Source organism: Pongo abelii, chromosome Y (genome assembly GCF_028885655.2).
Source record: "Pongo abelii isolate AG06213 chromosome Y, NHGRI_mPonAbe1-v2.0_pri, whole genome shotgun sequence".
Lineage (NCBI taxonomy): Eukaryota > Metazoa > Chordata > Mammalia > Primates > Hominidae > Pongo > Pongo abelii.
Genome location: NC_072009.2, coordinates 40,356,712 through 40,373,545, shown reverse-complemented (window position 1 = coordinate 40,373,545; position 16,834 = coordinate 40,356,712). Strand labels below are relative to the sequence as shown.

The 16,834-nt window shown below is 42.9% G+C and overlaps 1 protein-coding gene across 1 annotated transcript in view; it reads right to left on the bottom strand.

The window, feature by feature from the left end:
- LOC129053245 (deleted in azoospermia protein 1-like) overlaps positions 1 to 5,571 on the bottom strand; it is a 66,884-nt gene extending 61,313 nt beyond the window's left edge. Inside the window, exons 1-2 of the mRNA XM_054545365.1 lie at positions 5,504 to 5,571; positions 1,326 to 1,981 (exon numbers count right to left, since the gene is read on the bottom strand). Coding sequence (XP_054401340.1) covers positions 1,326 to 1,981; positions 5,504 to 5,571 — 724 coding nt within the window. The remainder of the gene's footprint in view (positions 1 to 1,325; positions 1,982 to 5,503) is intronic.
- Positions 5,572 to 16,834: the final 11,263 nt, after the last annotated feature.

The following is a 16,834-nucleotide window of genomic DNA, read 5'->3' as shown; positions in this document are numbered from 1 at the left end:
TCAGTCTCCCAAAGTGTTGGGAATACAGGCGTGAACCACGGCGCCCAGCCCATGATAGTTTCAATACTGAAAAAGTATTCATCATAAGGGAATTCAGTAAAACAACAGCATAATTTTTAACATGATATACTGAAAGTTATCTTCAGAATAATACCCACATTAACTGAAAGCTGCAAGTTGTAAAATAGTATTAAGCAGTACTATGTGACTTTTGTAAAAGTTGGCCTATCTATATGCAATCGCAATACACGCACAAAAATAAGCTGGAAGGGCATTCATGCATCAAAATTTAACTGTGGTTTTATGTGTTGGTATTAAGATGGACTGCTATTTTCTTACTGTGATTGTTTTCAAATGAGTAAATATACTACTTTTATAATCAGGAAAAAAACCTAATGAAACTGTAAGCATTTCTTCCCTTTACCTCTAAAAATGAAAAGTATTATTGTAAATAATTGTAACTTATAAATCAAGGTGACTTTTTATTAGCATGGATAACATGTTGCACACTTATGACACATAATAGTTGCTTATATATATTTAATGTTTATACATGGTAATATAAACCGTGTGTAAAACTCCTTTTATCTCTAAAAATGAAAAGACAGAATTATCAATGCAGACACACACACACACAGAGCATGTAACACGTGTGTTTGACTCAGTGTTTGGTCAGCGTATTCAGAGCCACATCTGTGACGGCGCTCAACGAACGCTGGGCATTTACCAAACTCGCAGGAATGCACACCCAACATTATCTACCAATTGGACATTTTGTCAAAGATTCCTGGTTTATCTAGAAGGGAAAAATTGTGCCTGGAGTTTAAAAATTCTAAAATTCTCAACGGTAACTACTGAAGCCAACCTCTTGCCACAAAGATAGCGTCGAGTGAGCTTTTGTGCCTGTCGCCGCCGCAGGAGGGAGCCGCCATCAGCAAGTCCCCAGCAGCCGCTAGCCGCGAAAGGACCAGAGGCACTTCCCACCCAGCCCCCTCAGCTAGTGGGCCATGCCTTCAGGCCCCCACAAACCCCACCAACCCACCCCACCCAGTACAAGCACACTCAGGCCCCCACAAACCCCACCAACCCACCCCACCCAGTACAAGCACCAGGAGGGAACCACTTCCTGAAGAAGTTCCGGCCCTCCCAATTGAAGGGAGCCAAGTCCCTCAGCAGGCCCGCGGCCATCTTGCAGAGCCACCGGGAGAGCGTCAGAAATGAAGTTGGCGGGGTGGGGGCGCATGGGAGTGGGGGAGGGGGAAAGGGCGCCTAGGAGTGGAGGTGGGGACGCGTGGGGGTGGGGAACCCACACCCCAAATCGCTACCAGGAGAGAACCTGGGGCAGGAAATGGGTTCTGCACGAAGGCTGTGGCCCTTGCAAGCGAACTGTGAGGCAGCGCGTCCTGGGGACCCACGCCATGCTCGCTGTCCCGCCACTTCTGTGCCTGCCTCTCTCTGTGTGTGGGCCGCACTGCTGCCAGGCCGCCTCGCCCCACCCTGCGGGTCACGGCTCCTAATGCGTCCAGGCGGGTGGCCCCGAAACAGGAAAACCGAGGATAAGGCGCAACCTGGTTTCACCCACCGGTGAAAACCCCACAGGCCTCGCCCCTCAGGTCTTTCCTTCAACTCACCATGATGGCGGCAGGCAGCAGCTCCCCACAGGCTCAAGGAGGAACAGAGGCTGTGTTTCACCCACCACTTCTGGGTCCGCTGGTGAAGTCCGCTGGAACCCGCTGTGGGGCTTCGAGTGGTCAAAGGAGCCAAAGGCGAAGGTGTAAGGAAAACCAAGGGCGGGTGAACCCTCGGAGGTAGAACCGCCAGGCTGAGGCGCGCAGGCCGACTGAGGCGTGGACCGGGGGCCTCTGGGAGGTGGCTCCTGTGCCGGGTATCGGGGCGCGTGGTATCGGCCTCAGCCAATGGGTGGCAGCGCTCACGCCCCCTGGAGGGTGGAGGCCTGCGGGGGATGACGGCGTCCCCCACGCTGTGGGTGGGTAGAGGACGCAGGGTACGCAGTGCGTGTGTGCTGGTCCCAGGCAGGCACCGCCCTCACGTAGACCGACAGGCACACGCATCGCCTCCAAAACACCCTTGAAATAAGTATGCATACTGAAATATATGGTGTAGTTTTAAAAAACGAGAATGTGTCTGGGCTGTAGTTTCAAAATGGCTTCTGGAATGCACAGGTTTAGCACAATCACTGTTAGCGTCACACCCACCCCAAAATCTTTTAAAGTACCTACAGAAATAAATAGTAGCAAGTCTGTGGAAAAGGGAGGGAGACATCAACAGGCCAGAAACTTGGACTCCTTTCTGTCAAGTTTGAGATACAAGGGATTGGATGGGAGGAAATGCCAGTTTTGACATTCAGGGTGTTCGTTCTTTCAAGAAGTAGTTACTGAGTGCTTGTGATTACCAGCTACTGCAGATGCAGGAGTGAACAGAATAAAATAGTATCTCTTTGCTCAGGGATTTTACATTTTAATGGGAGAATTCACCTTCTAGGACTTACAGGAAGACGCTAGGCCTGCCTAGAGACTTATAGAACATTCTCAAGATCAGAGCAAGGGCCTAGAGCGGGAGCAAGCTGTGGGGCAGGTGGTGGAGCCAATCACATAACTTTGGGGACCACTCCAGCACCCTGTTATACACACAGGGCTAAGTGGCTATGACCTTTATCCTCAAACTTCACTTCTGTACTGACGGAAAGAATTAAAATGTGACGTTTTGAACTGGCAAAATGCTGGACTTCTATAACGTGGGAAGTGTCTCACTACTGACATCTAGTAATGCGGGATAAAAAACAAAAAATAATAACGTTTTGTTTCCAATAGGCAGATAAACCCATAAAAAAAAAAGGAGGGAAATTCCAAGTACCAAAAATAAACTGAAAACCAGAGCAATGAATTGTTCAACTGATTCTTCTCTTGCCCTGGATATGGGGGCTGGGTTGTACGGCAGCCAGTCATACTGGTTTGCCCAGGACTTACTGGTTTTAGCACTGAGAAATTCCTGTGTCCCTAAGGAAACCAGAAGGATTGGTCCTCCTAGGTGTGGGCAAAATGTTACTCTCTCTAACTTGAGTTCTGGATGTTTAGGGGCAGGAGGTTAAGGGCTGAAGGTGGGAGCTGGAGCTGAGTACTCTGCGAAAAGCCGTTGTCCCTAAAATCCTTAGGAAAAGGATAGAGTGGGGAAAATGTAAATCATCACCCATGAACGAGCAGATGAGGAAGCCTGCCCCATCTCTGGATGAAGAAAATACGTATTTAACTCTCATTAAATTTTGAAACCCTAGACCTGCATTTCATCAAAGTTTGGGGTTTAAATCTATAACGTGTTATTGGAATCTGCAAGCCAAGAAATGGGTCCTCCTACACCATCACCCTCTCTCCTGCCTAAAGAGGTCCTAGACATGGGGCATCTAGAATGCCTGGCAGAAGCAAACGTAAAGCCGACTTGGATGAATCCTTCTACAACCTAGGCTGAAAGAAAGTGATCCTTTAAGGACACGCTCACAGTAAAAATTTGTAGAACACTACTTACCTTGAATAAGAATGGCATACAAACAAGAAAGTTAAAACTTACAGAAGAAGCTTCTCAGTAGCAATAGAAACTAGAAGATAACAGTAATATGCTCACGTGTGTACGCGTTTTTTTGGTGTGTTTTTTTTGTTTTCTTTTTCTCACGTTGTTTTTTTCCTCAACTTATTTGGAGTAATGCAGTCTATATTTTTAAGTGACTGTTGTACTATTTTAAAATGTAAACTTAAAATATAAAGCTAATACATAGCTTTACTCTCCTCTTGAATAATACAAAGGCTTTCAGGATGTTTTAGCTCTAGAAACCCTCCCCTCTCTCAGTTTATATGTTATTCACTATTTTAGCTCTATCCTGGTTTCGTCATATAAATTAGACATCGTTTTTTAGACGCATCCACATATGTAATAACATTTTGCTTACCATTCCTTTGCATATGTCAGATCTGCCTTCTGAATCATTTTCCTTATGCCTGTAGCAAATTCCTTATAATTTCCTTGTGTGACAGTGTGATGTGGTAAACCCTTGGGTTTTTTTCTACCTAAAATATTTTGATTTTTCCCTGTTGTTTCATAATTCTACTGAATACATAATTCTAGGTCTAAAAGTATTTTCCCTCTCAGAATATTGAGCATATTACTCTGTTATCTTCTAGTTTCTATTGCAGCTGAGAAATCTGCTGCCAGTCTTTTTGCTGTGTAAGATCAGTTTTTCTTTGGTGTTCTGAACTTTCACAGTGATGTAAGTAGGTGTGGAGTTTTAAAAAATTTCTCCTGCTTAGGAGTTTTAACGTTTTCTGGATTTGTGTGTTAGTTCTTAACAGTTCTGAACAGTTTCACCCATTTTCTTGTTAAAGGTTAGCTGGTCAAGGGATCAAACATTATTTGTATTTTATATTTCATAAGTGATTCTTAGAATTTACTTTTCTTTAGATCATGAATTTTTCAAAGGCTGGTGCTGTTTTCTTGAAATCTTATGAAATCTCTTAAAAAACTTTTAGGATCAAAACTGATTGTATCCATTTCAATGTGTTAAGTAAGATTAGTGGCGTAATTTGTATCAGCTCAGAAATAAATCTCTATATTTCTTTCTTATACGTTGGGGGAGAAGATGTATACATGCTGGTGTCTTTGAACACCTCTGCCAGTTCTTCTGTGCTCCTAAAGCACAGTTGGGAAACACTGGATTGGCAGAACTCTATAGAGCTTTAGGTATGCAAAGTTAGGCCCAAGGGACTAAAGAGTAGAGTTTCAAATTGTTCTGCCTAATAAATGAGAATAATCAAATTACAAGGGGAGAAACCAAGCAAGGGGGTGGGGGGGAGAAGTGGAAGTCCTGGAAGCTGGAGAAAAGAAGTAACCTTGCAGGTGGGCTTATTTGCTCACACCTGTAATTCTCACACTTTGGGAGGCTGAGCCCGATGGATTGCCTAAGTTCAGGAGTTTGAGACCAGTCTGGGGAACATGGGAAAACCCTGTCTCTACCAAAAATACCAAAAATTAGCTGGGTGTGGCAGTGTGCACCTGTGGTCCCTGCTCCTCAGGAGGCTGAGGTGGGAGGATCATTTGAGTCTGGGAGGTGGCGGTTGCAGTGAGCCAAGATTGCCCCCACTGCATTCCAGCCTGGGTGACACAGTGAGACTCCTTCTCAGAAAAATGAAATTAAAATAACCTTGCAAAGAGACAAGAAGTTGGATCCTGCAGTGAAAGCTATCTGAGTATATTAGAAACTTAAAAAATTTGTGTGTCCATGCCTCACCCCAAACCAATTAAATCAGCTGAGGGCAGGGCTCAGAAGTCAATATTTTTTTTTTAAGGAAATGTTTCTCTTGTTACTCCAATATGGAGCCAAATTTGAAAATTGGTGCTATTGGTGCTATGGAGGCTTGCTACTCAGTGTATGATCCTCAGGTCAGCAACTTCACATCACGTGGGTGCTGTAGAATCTCAGGTCCCATGCCAAACCTACCGAATCAGAATCTGCGTTTTAACAAGATCTCCAAATGGCCCATGGGCACACTGACGGTCGAGAAACATTGCCATAGAGAGCGCTTGTCATAAACAAGTTGCACCCCTCTGGATTTGAGAATGCTTCACCTTATGAATAAATAGTCTTATTTTCTCAGCCTGTCTTGCAGCTACATCTTGGGCAGGTAACCTACAAACATCAGTGAGATGCACCCATCCCAAATTTTTAACAGGGGACTACTGATGCTGTAAAGAAGGGAATGCAGAGAATACTTTCCGGAGAAGAGTATCAACAGCAGCAGCAGCAGCCGTGGTATCGGTTAGAGCGGCAATGGCCACTACTGTCAGTTGTGCAAGCCATGATGTAACTCAGTGCCCAGTGGTGACAGCTGAGGTGTCTTCACTGGACAAGTTCTGCGGCATGGTTTTGTGTGTCATTCCTGGAGACAGCCTGGCTCTTTGGTTCATTTTGAGATTCTGTGAGCTAGTTATCCAATACATTTTAATAAGTTGTTTTCCTGTTTAAACCAGCCAAAACTTCTGTGACTATTGCTTGCAACAAGGCATCTTGACTACATTAGGTGATGAGTGAGGTTAGCCAAACTGCTTTTAAAAAGAAGGTTAACAGCTTTGAGATTTATGACTCTTTACTGTGATTATGTAGCATACTGTCCTGCCATTGTGTCCAACCTTTACCAAGCTTCCAGTACACACACAAATGCCTTATGTCAGTGGTATTTTGTGAGGAGTGTCGAGGACACTGTCCATTGCAACATGGGTCAGGGACGGCATGCTGATTCACAGCAAGATGATACGTAGATGAAATAATTCGGCAGAAACAGTAGCTTACAGCCAAAAGTGACCTGGAAAAGCAAAAATCGTAAGCTCAGTATGCCCAGCAAGATAGAAAGAACTATGTGCTATTCCCATTGCATGTTAGCAGATGTTTAAACCAATTCCATTTAAATCTCAGGGTATGGTGCCTCATCTTCTATTGGGCCTGTATTCATGGGGTCCAGCATGGCAACACACATCTCATGTACACTTGTGCATACTTACAGATATGTCTATCAACTGAGCAACATTGGCTTAAGCCCTGCTTATTCACCTTTAACCCTACTACCTGCAATAATAGTTTATTCAGTCAAAACTTAAATCTCCTAAGCAGATTGTCTGCATTTTGGGATTGGTCTGAAGCAAACTTACATAATCTTCGTGATGGCCTCTTGATACTAAATATTAAATATTTAACTGAAAAATTATTGATTTGTTAAAAGTAATAATATTGACACAAGGCACTGATACTGATATGGTACATACTATGTACCAGGCATTATTGTAATCATTTTACTTCTAGTTCATCTAATCCTCATAACAATACTAGGTGCTATTATTATCTCAATTTTACGGAGAAGGACGTAGAGGTACACAGAGGTTGGATAACTTGCCTGAGATCATAGTTGGTAGGCATCAGAGCTGTGATTTAAACCCAGTCAGACATTAAAATCTGAGTTCTCAACCATTATGCTATATTAGCAAACTGCATGGAGGAAGAAAGCGGTAATATAGTGGGACAAATTTATGTATTAAATCTCTTGTTCCCATGAGAGTAGCTAAACAAAGAAGCAGAACCACAAATCTAAGCCCTAAACAACACTATGGTGTGAATGTTTGCCCCCACTCAACCCTTCACTTGTACATACGTTGAAACTCTAGTCCCTGAGGTGATGGTATTAGGAAGTGGAGCCTTTGGGAGATGAATTAGGTCATAAGGGCAGAGCTTTCGTGAATGAGCGATGGTATTAGGAAGTGAAGCCTTTGGGAGATGAATTAGGTCATGAGGGCAGAGCTTTGGTGAATGGGATTGATGCCCTTATAAAAGAGGACTCAGGGAGCTTAGTTACTCCTTCTACCATGACAGAATACAGCAAGAAGTTGGCAGTCTGCACCCCAGAAAAGTGTCCTCACCAGAACCTCACCATGCTGACACCCTGGTCTTGGACTTGCCAGTCTCCGAAACTGTGAGATACAAATTTCTGTTGTTTATTAGCCACCCAGGTTCAGATATTTTTATTGTAACAGCCTGAATAGATTAAGAAAGGTAGTACTGGGAGAGGGGTGCTGCTATAATAAATGCCTAAAACTATGGAATCAGTTTTGGAAATGGGTAAAGGGTAGAGGCTGGAAGAGTTTTGACACGTATCCTGGAAAAATCCTACACTGCTGTGAACAGACCAGGCCATAAAGGGCGATTCTGATGAGGGCTCAGAAGGAGAAAAGGAGAGCTGTAGAGAAAGCTTGACTCTTCTTAGCGAGTACCTAAGTAGTTGTGAACAGACTTCGTAGAAATACAGACAGTAAAGACCATTCTGACATGAGGAACATGTTACTGGAAACTAGAGGAAAGACAATCCTTGTTACAAAGTAGCAACAAACTTGGATAAATCATGTTCACGTACTATTGTTTTGTGGAGTATTGCTTTTATTATAGCAGCCTGAACAGATAATACATCTATCTACACTAATGAATTGCTCCAAAACAATTGGCCCTTGAGGAGACTATCTGCTTAACAAAAGTGAAATTTCCACATTTCCTTCTGAATTTTGCCTGTTAACAAATCTTTCAGTACTTTTTTCAAATGTTGGAATCAATCTTATCTCTACAGGACTGACTCCCTACTCACACACATACTTCTCCCAGTTGCTTTGAAACTGCTTTTTCTGCATCAGGAGGCATCACCACTGAGCAAACTCTTGAAGATCACAAGTTGAACACTTGTGGAGGAAGCGGAGAGAAAAAGCTGGTATAACTCACTCTTCTTCCTTTCCTCGTCCCTAATCATGCTAACCTTCATTTCCATAGTTTTATTCTTTCTATGTTAATCTTTTGTTTCTTATCCATTTTTGACAATACGAGTAATAGACAATATATGTCCCTTTCTTTAAAATACTAAAAACATTAAGGTAGGCTTAAGTTACCTTTTGACCACCAGCTCTACATCCCAGATCCATTCCCAGAGATTGGTAGTTTGGTGTAAATCCTTTCAGATATTTTTCTATATGTTTCCTTTTATACACTTATACACAACATTTGATATTTGAACGTACAGAACATATTTACTAACATAAAATATGTGGTATTTTTATTATACTTGTAATAGAGAAATTATATTCATATAATAAGTAATATGTATATATATATACACATAGTGTAGAAAATATATGCTTACACTATATATTTATACTTAAAGGGTATATAGAGGGAATATATATTATTTTGGGGTATATGTTCTCGAACAAAAATGCTATTAAAATGTATGTAACTTGATTTTTTTTCCTCCAGGAACATGACTCAGAAATATCTACATTAATAGGTAGATTTTTTTTCTTTTTTAGAAATGGGGTCTTGCTATGTTGCCCAGGCTGGCCTGGAACTCCTGGGTTCAAGTGATCCTCCCACCTCAGCCTATGAGTAGCTGGGACTAGGGGGGCACACCATCACACCCAGTTACTCAGAAATTTGTAATGTCAGCATATATATCTACTTAATTCCTTTTAACTTTGGCATAATTTTACATAATATGGATATGCCACCGTTATTAGCCATTCCCTGGTCAATGGACATTTAGGTCATTTGTACTTTGTCATGGTTATTAATAATATACAATGAACCTCTCTCATTGGAGCCAAATGAGTATTTGTTTTTTCTGGGGTGAACACCAAGAGATATATCTGTCGGTTCATGGATATGCACATTTCAGATTTTAATAGATATCAGAAAATTGCCCTTTAAAGTGCTGTGCCAGTATGTACGAATTTACACTCCCACCATTTGTTAGTTAGAGTCTTCATTTGTCTATTCGCTTTCCAATATTGATATCACTACTCTTTAATTTGCCAACCTGATGGTCAAGAAGTGGCATCTCATTTTCATTTTACTTTGGTTTTCCCTGATTGCTCATGGAGTTAAACTTTTTTCTACTGTTTGTTGACTGTTTGGATTCCTCATCGTTGAAAGACCTGTTCATAGCCTCTGGTCATTTTTCATTTGAGTTGCTTGTCTTTATCATATTGTTTTGTGGTAATCTGGCTTCCTTCGTTTTTTTTGTTTTTTTGTTTTGTTTTGTTTTTCTTTATTCAGACAGAGTCTGGCTCTGTTGCCCAGACTGGAGTGCAGTGGCGTGATCTTGGCTCACTGCAACCTCTGCCTCCCAGGTTAAACCAATTCTCCTGCCTCAGCGTCCAGCATAGCTGGGACTATAGGCACACAACACATGCCTGGCTAATTTTTTTAATTTTAGTGGCGATGAGGTTTCACCATATTGGTCAGGCTGGTCTCGAACTCCTGACCTCAGGTGATCCACCCTCCTCAGCCTCCCAAAGTGCTGGGATTACCGGCATGAGCCACCACACCCAGCCACCTTCCTTCTTTATCTTCCTTCTCAGTCCTTCAGGCAAAGGTGCAGTGGTATTGGTGCCTCTTTGAAGTTCCACTTCAGTGTAATGAACTACAGTTACATTTATTTCCAAGAATTTCTTTTCCTAAACTGGAGAAATTTAAGCCATGAATCAGAGAGAAAGGGAAATCTCTGGTGTAAACATTAACCACTAACCTTTCAATGTCTTTGAACCCGTCAACTCTGCTGGACCTCTTTCTAAAAAACAGATGAGAGTTGTTACTCGAGTCAGTTAGCCCTTTAGTACTTTCAAACTTTTTTTTCAGGAGCTCAAGGAATTGCCAAAGAGAAGGAGAACTGTTAGCTGTGATTTCTAAAGTGCTTTCCTAAATATTGATTGCATTTTTTAGGCAATGCGACAATCTCAAAGCACTTTGCTAAGGGCAACATTGTGTTGTGGTCTAACAACTGTTAAATTTCTCATCTTGCCCCGATTCCCTTAATTTACAATGAGACTATCTGTAGAGAAATGAGGTGAGACATCAGGTGAGTAAATACACATTAACAGGGGCAGCATTCACAGATTCTCAGGAACGGTTCTGACAACAACTTGATTAATGCAAAACTAAATTAATCTCTGATCACCATAAAAAACGAGAAGCTGAAATGTTTCTTTTTTTCTCATGAAGGATTTATTTTTTTCTGTGACTTATGTGGAATTGACTGAAAAAAAAAAAACTCCACAATTTCAAAACCTTTTGGCAAAAACTCTGTGTACCTATAGCTAGCATTTCAGCCAGCATGAGCAAGTACGAGGAACTGAAAAGACTCGTACTTGAGAATATAGTCAAAGGAAAACCATGGAATAAAGAAAAACCAGACACAGAGATAATATACATACTTTTTATAAAAAGGAAGGAAGTTGAGGGAAACCTTTTCTGTTATTTCCAATACCTAGTCAGTCAACAAGTTTTATTTTGTTTTGTTTTGTTTTTAAGAGACAGATCTTGTTCTGTCACCTAGGCTGGAGTACAGTGGTGTTGTCATAGCTCACTGCAGTCTCAAATTCCTGGGCTCAAGGGATCCTCCCACCTCAGCCTCCCAAGTACTATGTACTTGGGAGTACTAGTACTATGGGTACTAGTAGCTAGTACTATGGGTGCATGCCACCGTGTCCAGTTAATTTTGTTTTCATTTTTGTATTTTTTGTAGAGATGGGGTCTGATATGGTAAGGCTCTGTGTCCTCACCCAAATCTCATCTTGAATCGTAATCCCCATAATCCCCACATGTCAAGGGAGAGACCAGGTGGCGGTAATTGAATCACAGGGGACAGTTTCCCCCATACTGTTCTAATGATAATGAGTTATCATGAGATCTGATGGTTTTATAAGGGTTTCTTCCCCCTTCCCTTGGCACTTTTTCCTGCTACCTTGTGAATAAGGTGCCTTGCCTCCCCTTCACCTTCCACCATGATTGTAAGTTTCCTGAGGCCTCTCCGGGCATGCTGAACTGTGAGTCAATTAGAGCATTTTTCCTTTATGAGTTACACAGTCTTGGGCAGTTATTTATAGCCGTATGAAAATGGCCTAATACAGTAAGTTGGTACGACCGAGAGTGAGGTGCTGCTATAAAGATATCCAAAAATGTGGAAGCAACTTTGGAACTGGGTAACAGGTGGATGTTGGAACAGTTTGGAGGGCTCAGAAGAAGACAAGAAAATGAGGGAAAGTTTGGAACTTCCTAGAGACTTCTTGAATGTCTTTCACCAAAATGCTGATAGTGATATAGGCAATGAAGTCCAGGCTGATGTGGTCTCAGATGGAGATGAGGAACTTGTTGGGAAGCAGAGTAAAGGTGACTATTGCTATAATTTAGCAAAGAGACTGGGAGCATTTTGCACCTACCCTAGAGATCTGTGGAACTTTGAACTTGAAGGAGAAGATTTAGGGTATCTGGTGGAAGAAATTTCTCCGCAGCAATGTGTTCAAGAATTGACTTGGATGCTCCTAAAAGCATTCAGTTTTATGCATTCATAAAGAGATGGTTTGGAATTGGAACTTAGGTTTAAAAGTGAAATGGAGTGTAAAAGTTTGGAAAATTTGTAACCTCATGATGTGATAGAAAAGAAAGAAAAACCCATTTTCTGTTGAGAAATTTGAGCTGGCTTCAGAAAGTTGCATAAGTAACGAGGAGCCAAATGATAGTCACCAAGACAGTGGGGAAGATGTCTCCAGGGCATGTCAGAGAACTTCATAGCAGCCCCTCTTGTTACAGGCCTGGAGGCCTAGCAGGAAAACATGGTTTCATGGGCCGGGCACAGGGCCTTGCTGCTTTGTGCAGTCTTGGGACTTGGTGCCCTGCATCCCAGCCATGGGTAAAAGGGGATAACATAGAGCTCAGGCTATTGCTTCAGAGGCTGCAAACCCCAGGCCTTGGCATCTTCCACGTGCTGTTGAGCCTGTGGGTGCACAGAAGCCAAGAAGTTAGGTTTAGGAACCTCTGCCTAGATTTCAGAGGATGCATGAAAATGCCTGCATGTCCAGGAAGAAGTTTGCTTCAGGGGTGGAGCCCTCATGGAGAACCTCTGCCAGGGCAGTGCAGAAGAGAAATGTGGGGTTGAAGCCCCTCCATGGTCCCCATTGGGGCACTGCCTAGTAGAGGTGTGAGAAGAGAGCCGCTATCCTTCAGACCCCAGAATGGCAGATCCACTGACATCTTGCACTGTGCTCCTGGAAAATACAAAATACACTCAATGCCAGCCTGTGAAAGCAGCCAGGAAGGGGGTTGTACCCTGCAAAGCCACAGGGGTGGAGCTGCCTACGGCCATGGGAACCCATCTCTTGTATCAGCATGATCTAGATATGAGACAGGGAGTCAAAGGAGATCGCTTCAGAGCTTAAGATTTGACTGCCCTGAAGATTTCAGACTTTGCATGGGGTCTGCTGCACCTTCATTTTGGCCAATTTCTCCCATTTGGAATGGGTGTATTTACTCTGTGCCTGTACCCCCATTGTATCTAGGAAGTGACTAACTTGCTTTCGATTTTACAGGCTCATAGGCGAGACTTGCCTTGTCTCAGGTGAGACTTTGAACTTGGACTTTTGGGTTAAATGTTGGAATGAATTAAGACTTTGGGAGACTGTTGGGAAGGCATGATTGGTTTTGAAATGTGAAAAGGACATGTGATTTCGGAGGAGCCAGGGACAGAGTGACATGGTTAGGCTTTGGGTCTCCACCCAAATCTCATCTTGAATTGTAATCCCCATAATCCCCACGTGTTGAGGTAGAGACCAGGTGGAGGTGATTGAAACATGGGGGTCACTTTCCCCCATGCTGTTCTCATAATAGTGAGTGGGTTCTCATGAGATCTGATAGTTTTCTAAGGAACTCTTCCCTCTTCACTTGGCGCTTCTCCTGACTGCTGCCTTGTGAAGGAGGGGCCTTGCTTCCCCTTTGCCTTCTGCCATGGTTGTAAGTTTCCTGAGGCCTCTCCAGCCATGCTGATCCATGGGTAAATTAGACATCCTTCTTTATGAATTACCCAGTCTTGGGCAGTTCCTTATATCGGTATGAAAATTGACTAGCATGGGATCTCAGGTTGGTCTTGAACTCCTGGTCTCAAGCAGTCCTCAACCTTTGCATATCAAAGTGTTAGAACTGTATCCCATCATATCAGGCCAACAAGTTTCTTTAAGTGGATTATCTAACAAATCTTCCTTTCCACTTCACCAATGTCTTATGGTCACCAATGTCTTATGGTCTTATGGTCCAAAAGGAAGTGGTGAAGTGGAAAGGGAGATTTGTTAGATAATCCACTTAAAGAAACTTGTTGGCCTGATATGATGGGATACAGTTCTAACACTTTGATATGCAAAGGTTGAGGACTGCTTGAGACCAGGAGTTCAAGACCAACCTGAGATCCCATGCTAGTCAATTTTCATACCGATATAAGGAACTGCCCAAGACTGGGTAATTCATAAAGAAGGATGTCTAATTTACCCATGGATCAGCATGGCTGGAGAGGCCTCAGGAAACTTACAACCATGGCAGAAGGCAAAGGGGAAGCAAGGCCCCTCCTTCACAAGGCAGCAGTCAGGAGAAGCGCCAAGTGAAGAGGGAAGAGTTCCTTAGAAAACTATCAGATCTCATGAGAACCCACTCACTATTATGAGAACAGCATGGGGGAAAGTGACCCCCATGTTTCAATCACCTCCACCTGGTCTCTACCTCAACACGTGGGGATTATGGGGATTACAATTCAAGATGAGATTTGGGTGGAGACCCAAAGCCTAACCATGTCACTCTGTCCCTGGCTCCTCCGAAATCACATGTCCTTTTCACATTTCAAAACCAATCATGCCTTCCCAACAGTCTCCCAAAGTCTTAATTCATTCCAACATTTAACCCAAAAGTCCAAGTTCAAAGTCTCACCTGAGACAAGGCAAGTCTCGCCTATGAGCCTGTAAAATCGAAAGCAAGTTAGTCACTTCCTAGATACAATGGGGGTACAGGCACAGAGTAAATACACCCATTCCAAATGGGAGAAATTGGCCAAAATGAAGGTGCAGCAGACCCCATGCAAAGTCTGAAATCTTCAGGGCAGTCAAATCTTAAGCTCTGAAGCGATCTCCTTTGACTCCCTGTCTCATATCTAGATCATGCTGATACAAGAGATGGGTTCCCATGGCCGTAGGCAGCTCCACCCCTGTGGCTTTGCAGGGTACAACCCCCTTCCTGGCTGCTTTCACAGGCTGGCATTGAGTGTATTTTGTATTTTCCAGGAGCACAGTGCAAGATGTCAGTGGATCTGCCATTCTGGGGTCTGAAGGATAGCGGCTCTCTTCTCACACCTCTACTAGGCAGTGCCCCAATGGGGACCATGGAGGGGCTTCAACCCCACATTTCTCTTCTGCACTGCCCTGGCAGAGGTTCTCCATGAGGGCTCCACCCCTGAAGCAAACTTCTTCCTGGACATGCAGGCATTTTCATGCATCCTCTGAAATCTAGGCAGAGGTTCCTAAACCTAACTTCTTGGCTTCTGTGCACCCACAGGCTCAACAGCACGTGGAAGATGCCAAGGCCTGGGGTTTGCAGCCTCTGAAGCAATAGCCTGAGCTCTATGTTATCCCCTTTTACCCATGGCTGGGATGCAGGGCACCAAGTCCCAAGACTGCACAAAGCAGCAAGGCCCTGTGCCCGGCCCATGAAACCATGTTTTCCTGCTAGGCCTCCAGGCCTGTAACAAGAGGGGCTGCTATGAAGTTCTCTGACATGCCCTGGAGACATCTTCCCCACTGTCTTGGTGACTATCATTTGGCTCCTCGTTACTTATGCAACTTTCTGAAGCCAGCTCAAATTTCTCAACAGAAAATGGGTTTTTCTTTCTTTTCTATCACATCATGAGGTTACAAATTTTCCAAACTTTTACACTCCATTTCACTTTTAAACCTAAGTTCCAATTCCAAACCATCTCTTTATGAATGCATAAAACTGAATGCTTTTAGGAGCATCCAAGTCAATTCTTGAACACATTGCTGCGGAGAAATTTCTTCCACCAGATACCCTAAATCTTCTCCTTCAAGTTCAAAGTTCCACAGATCTCTAGGGTAGGTGCAAAATGCTCCCAGTCTCTTTGCTAAATTATAGCAATAGTCACCTTTACTCTGCTTCCCAACAAGTTCCTCATCTCCATCTGAGACCACATCAGCCTGGACTTCATTGCCTATATCACTATCAGCATTTTGGTGAAAGACATTCAAGAAGTCTCTAGGAAGTTCCAAACTTTCCCTCATTTTCTTGTCTTCTTCTGAGCCCTCCAAACTGTTCCAACATCCACCTGTTACCCAGTTCCAAAGTTGCTTCCACATTTTTGGATATCTTTATAGCAGCACCTCACTCTCGGTCGTACCAACTTACTGTATTAGGCCATTTTCATACGGCTATAAATAACTGCCCAAGACTGTGTAACTCATAAAGGAAAAATGCTCTAATTGACTCACAGTTCAGCATGCCCGGAGAGGCCTCAGGAAACTTACAATCATGGTGGAAGGTGAAGGGGAGGCAAGGCACCTTATTCACAAGGTAGCAGGAAAAAGTGCCAAGGGAAGGGGGAAGAAACCCTTATAAAACCATCAGATCTCATGATAACTCATTATCATTAGAACAGTATGGGGGAAACTGTCCCCTGTGATTCAATTACCGCCACCTGGTCTCTCCCTTGACATGTGGGGATTATGGGGATTACGATTCAAGATGAGATTTGGGTGAGGACACAGAGCCTTACCATATCAGACCCCATCTCTACAAAAAATACAAAAATGAAAACAAAATTAACTGGACACGGTGGCATGCACCCATAGTACTAGCTACTAGTACCCATAGTACTAGTACTCCCAAGTACATAGTACTTGGGAGGCTGAGGTGGGAGGATCCCTTGAGCCCAGGAATTTGAGACTGCAGTGAGCTATGACAACACCACTGTACTCCAGCCTAGGTGACAGAACAAGATCTGTCTCTTAAAAACAAAACAAAACAAAATAAAACTTGTTGACTGACTAGGTATTGGAAATAACAGAAAAGGTTTCCCTCAACTTCCTTCCTTTTTATAAAAAGTATGTATATTATCTCTGTGTCTGGTTTTTCTTTATTCCATGGTTTTCCTTTGACTATATTCTCAAGTACGAGTCTTTTCAGTTCCTCGTACTTGCTCATGCTGGCTGAAATGCTAGCTATAGGTACACAGAGTTTTTGCCAAAAGGTTTTGAAATTGTGGAGTTTTTTTTTTTTCAGTCAATTCCACATAAGTCACAGAAAAAAATAAATCCTTCATGAGAAAAAAAGAAACATTTCAGCTTCTCGTTTTTTATGGTGATCAGAGATTAATTTAGTTTTGCATTAATCAAGTTGTTGTCAGAACCGTTCCTGAGAATCTGT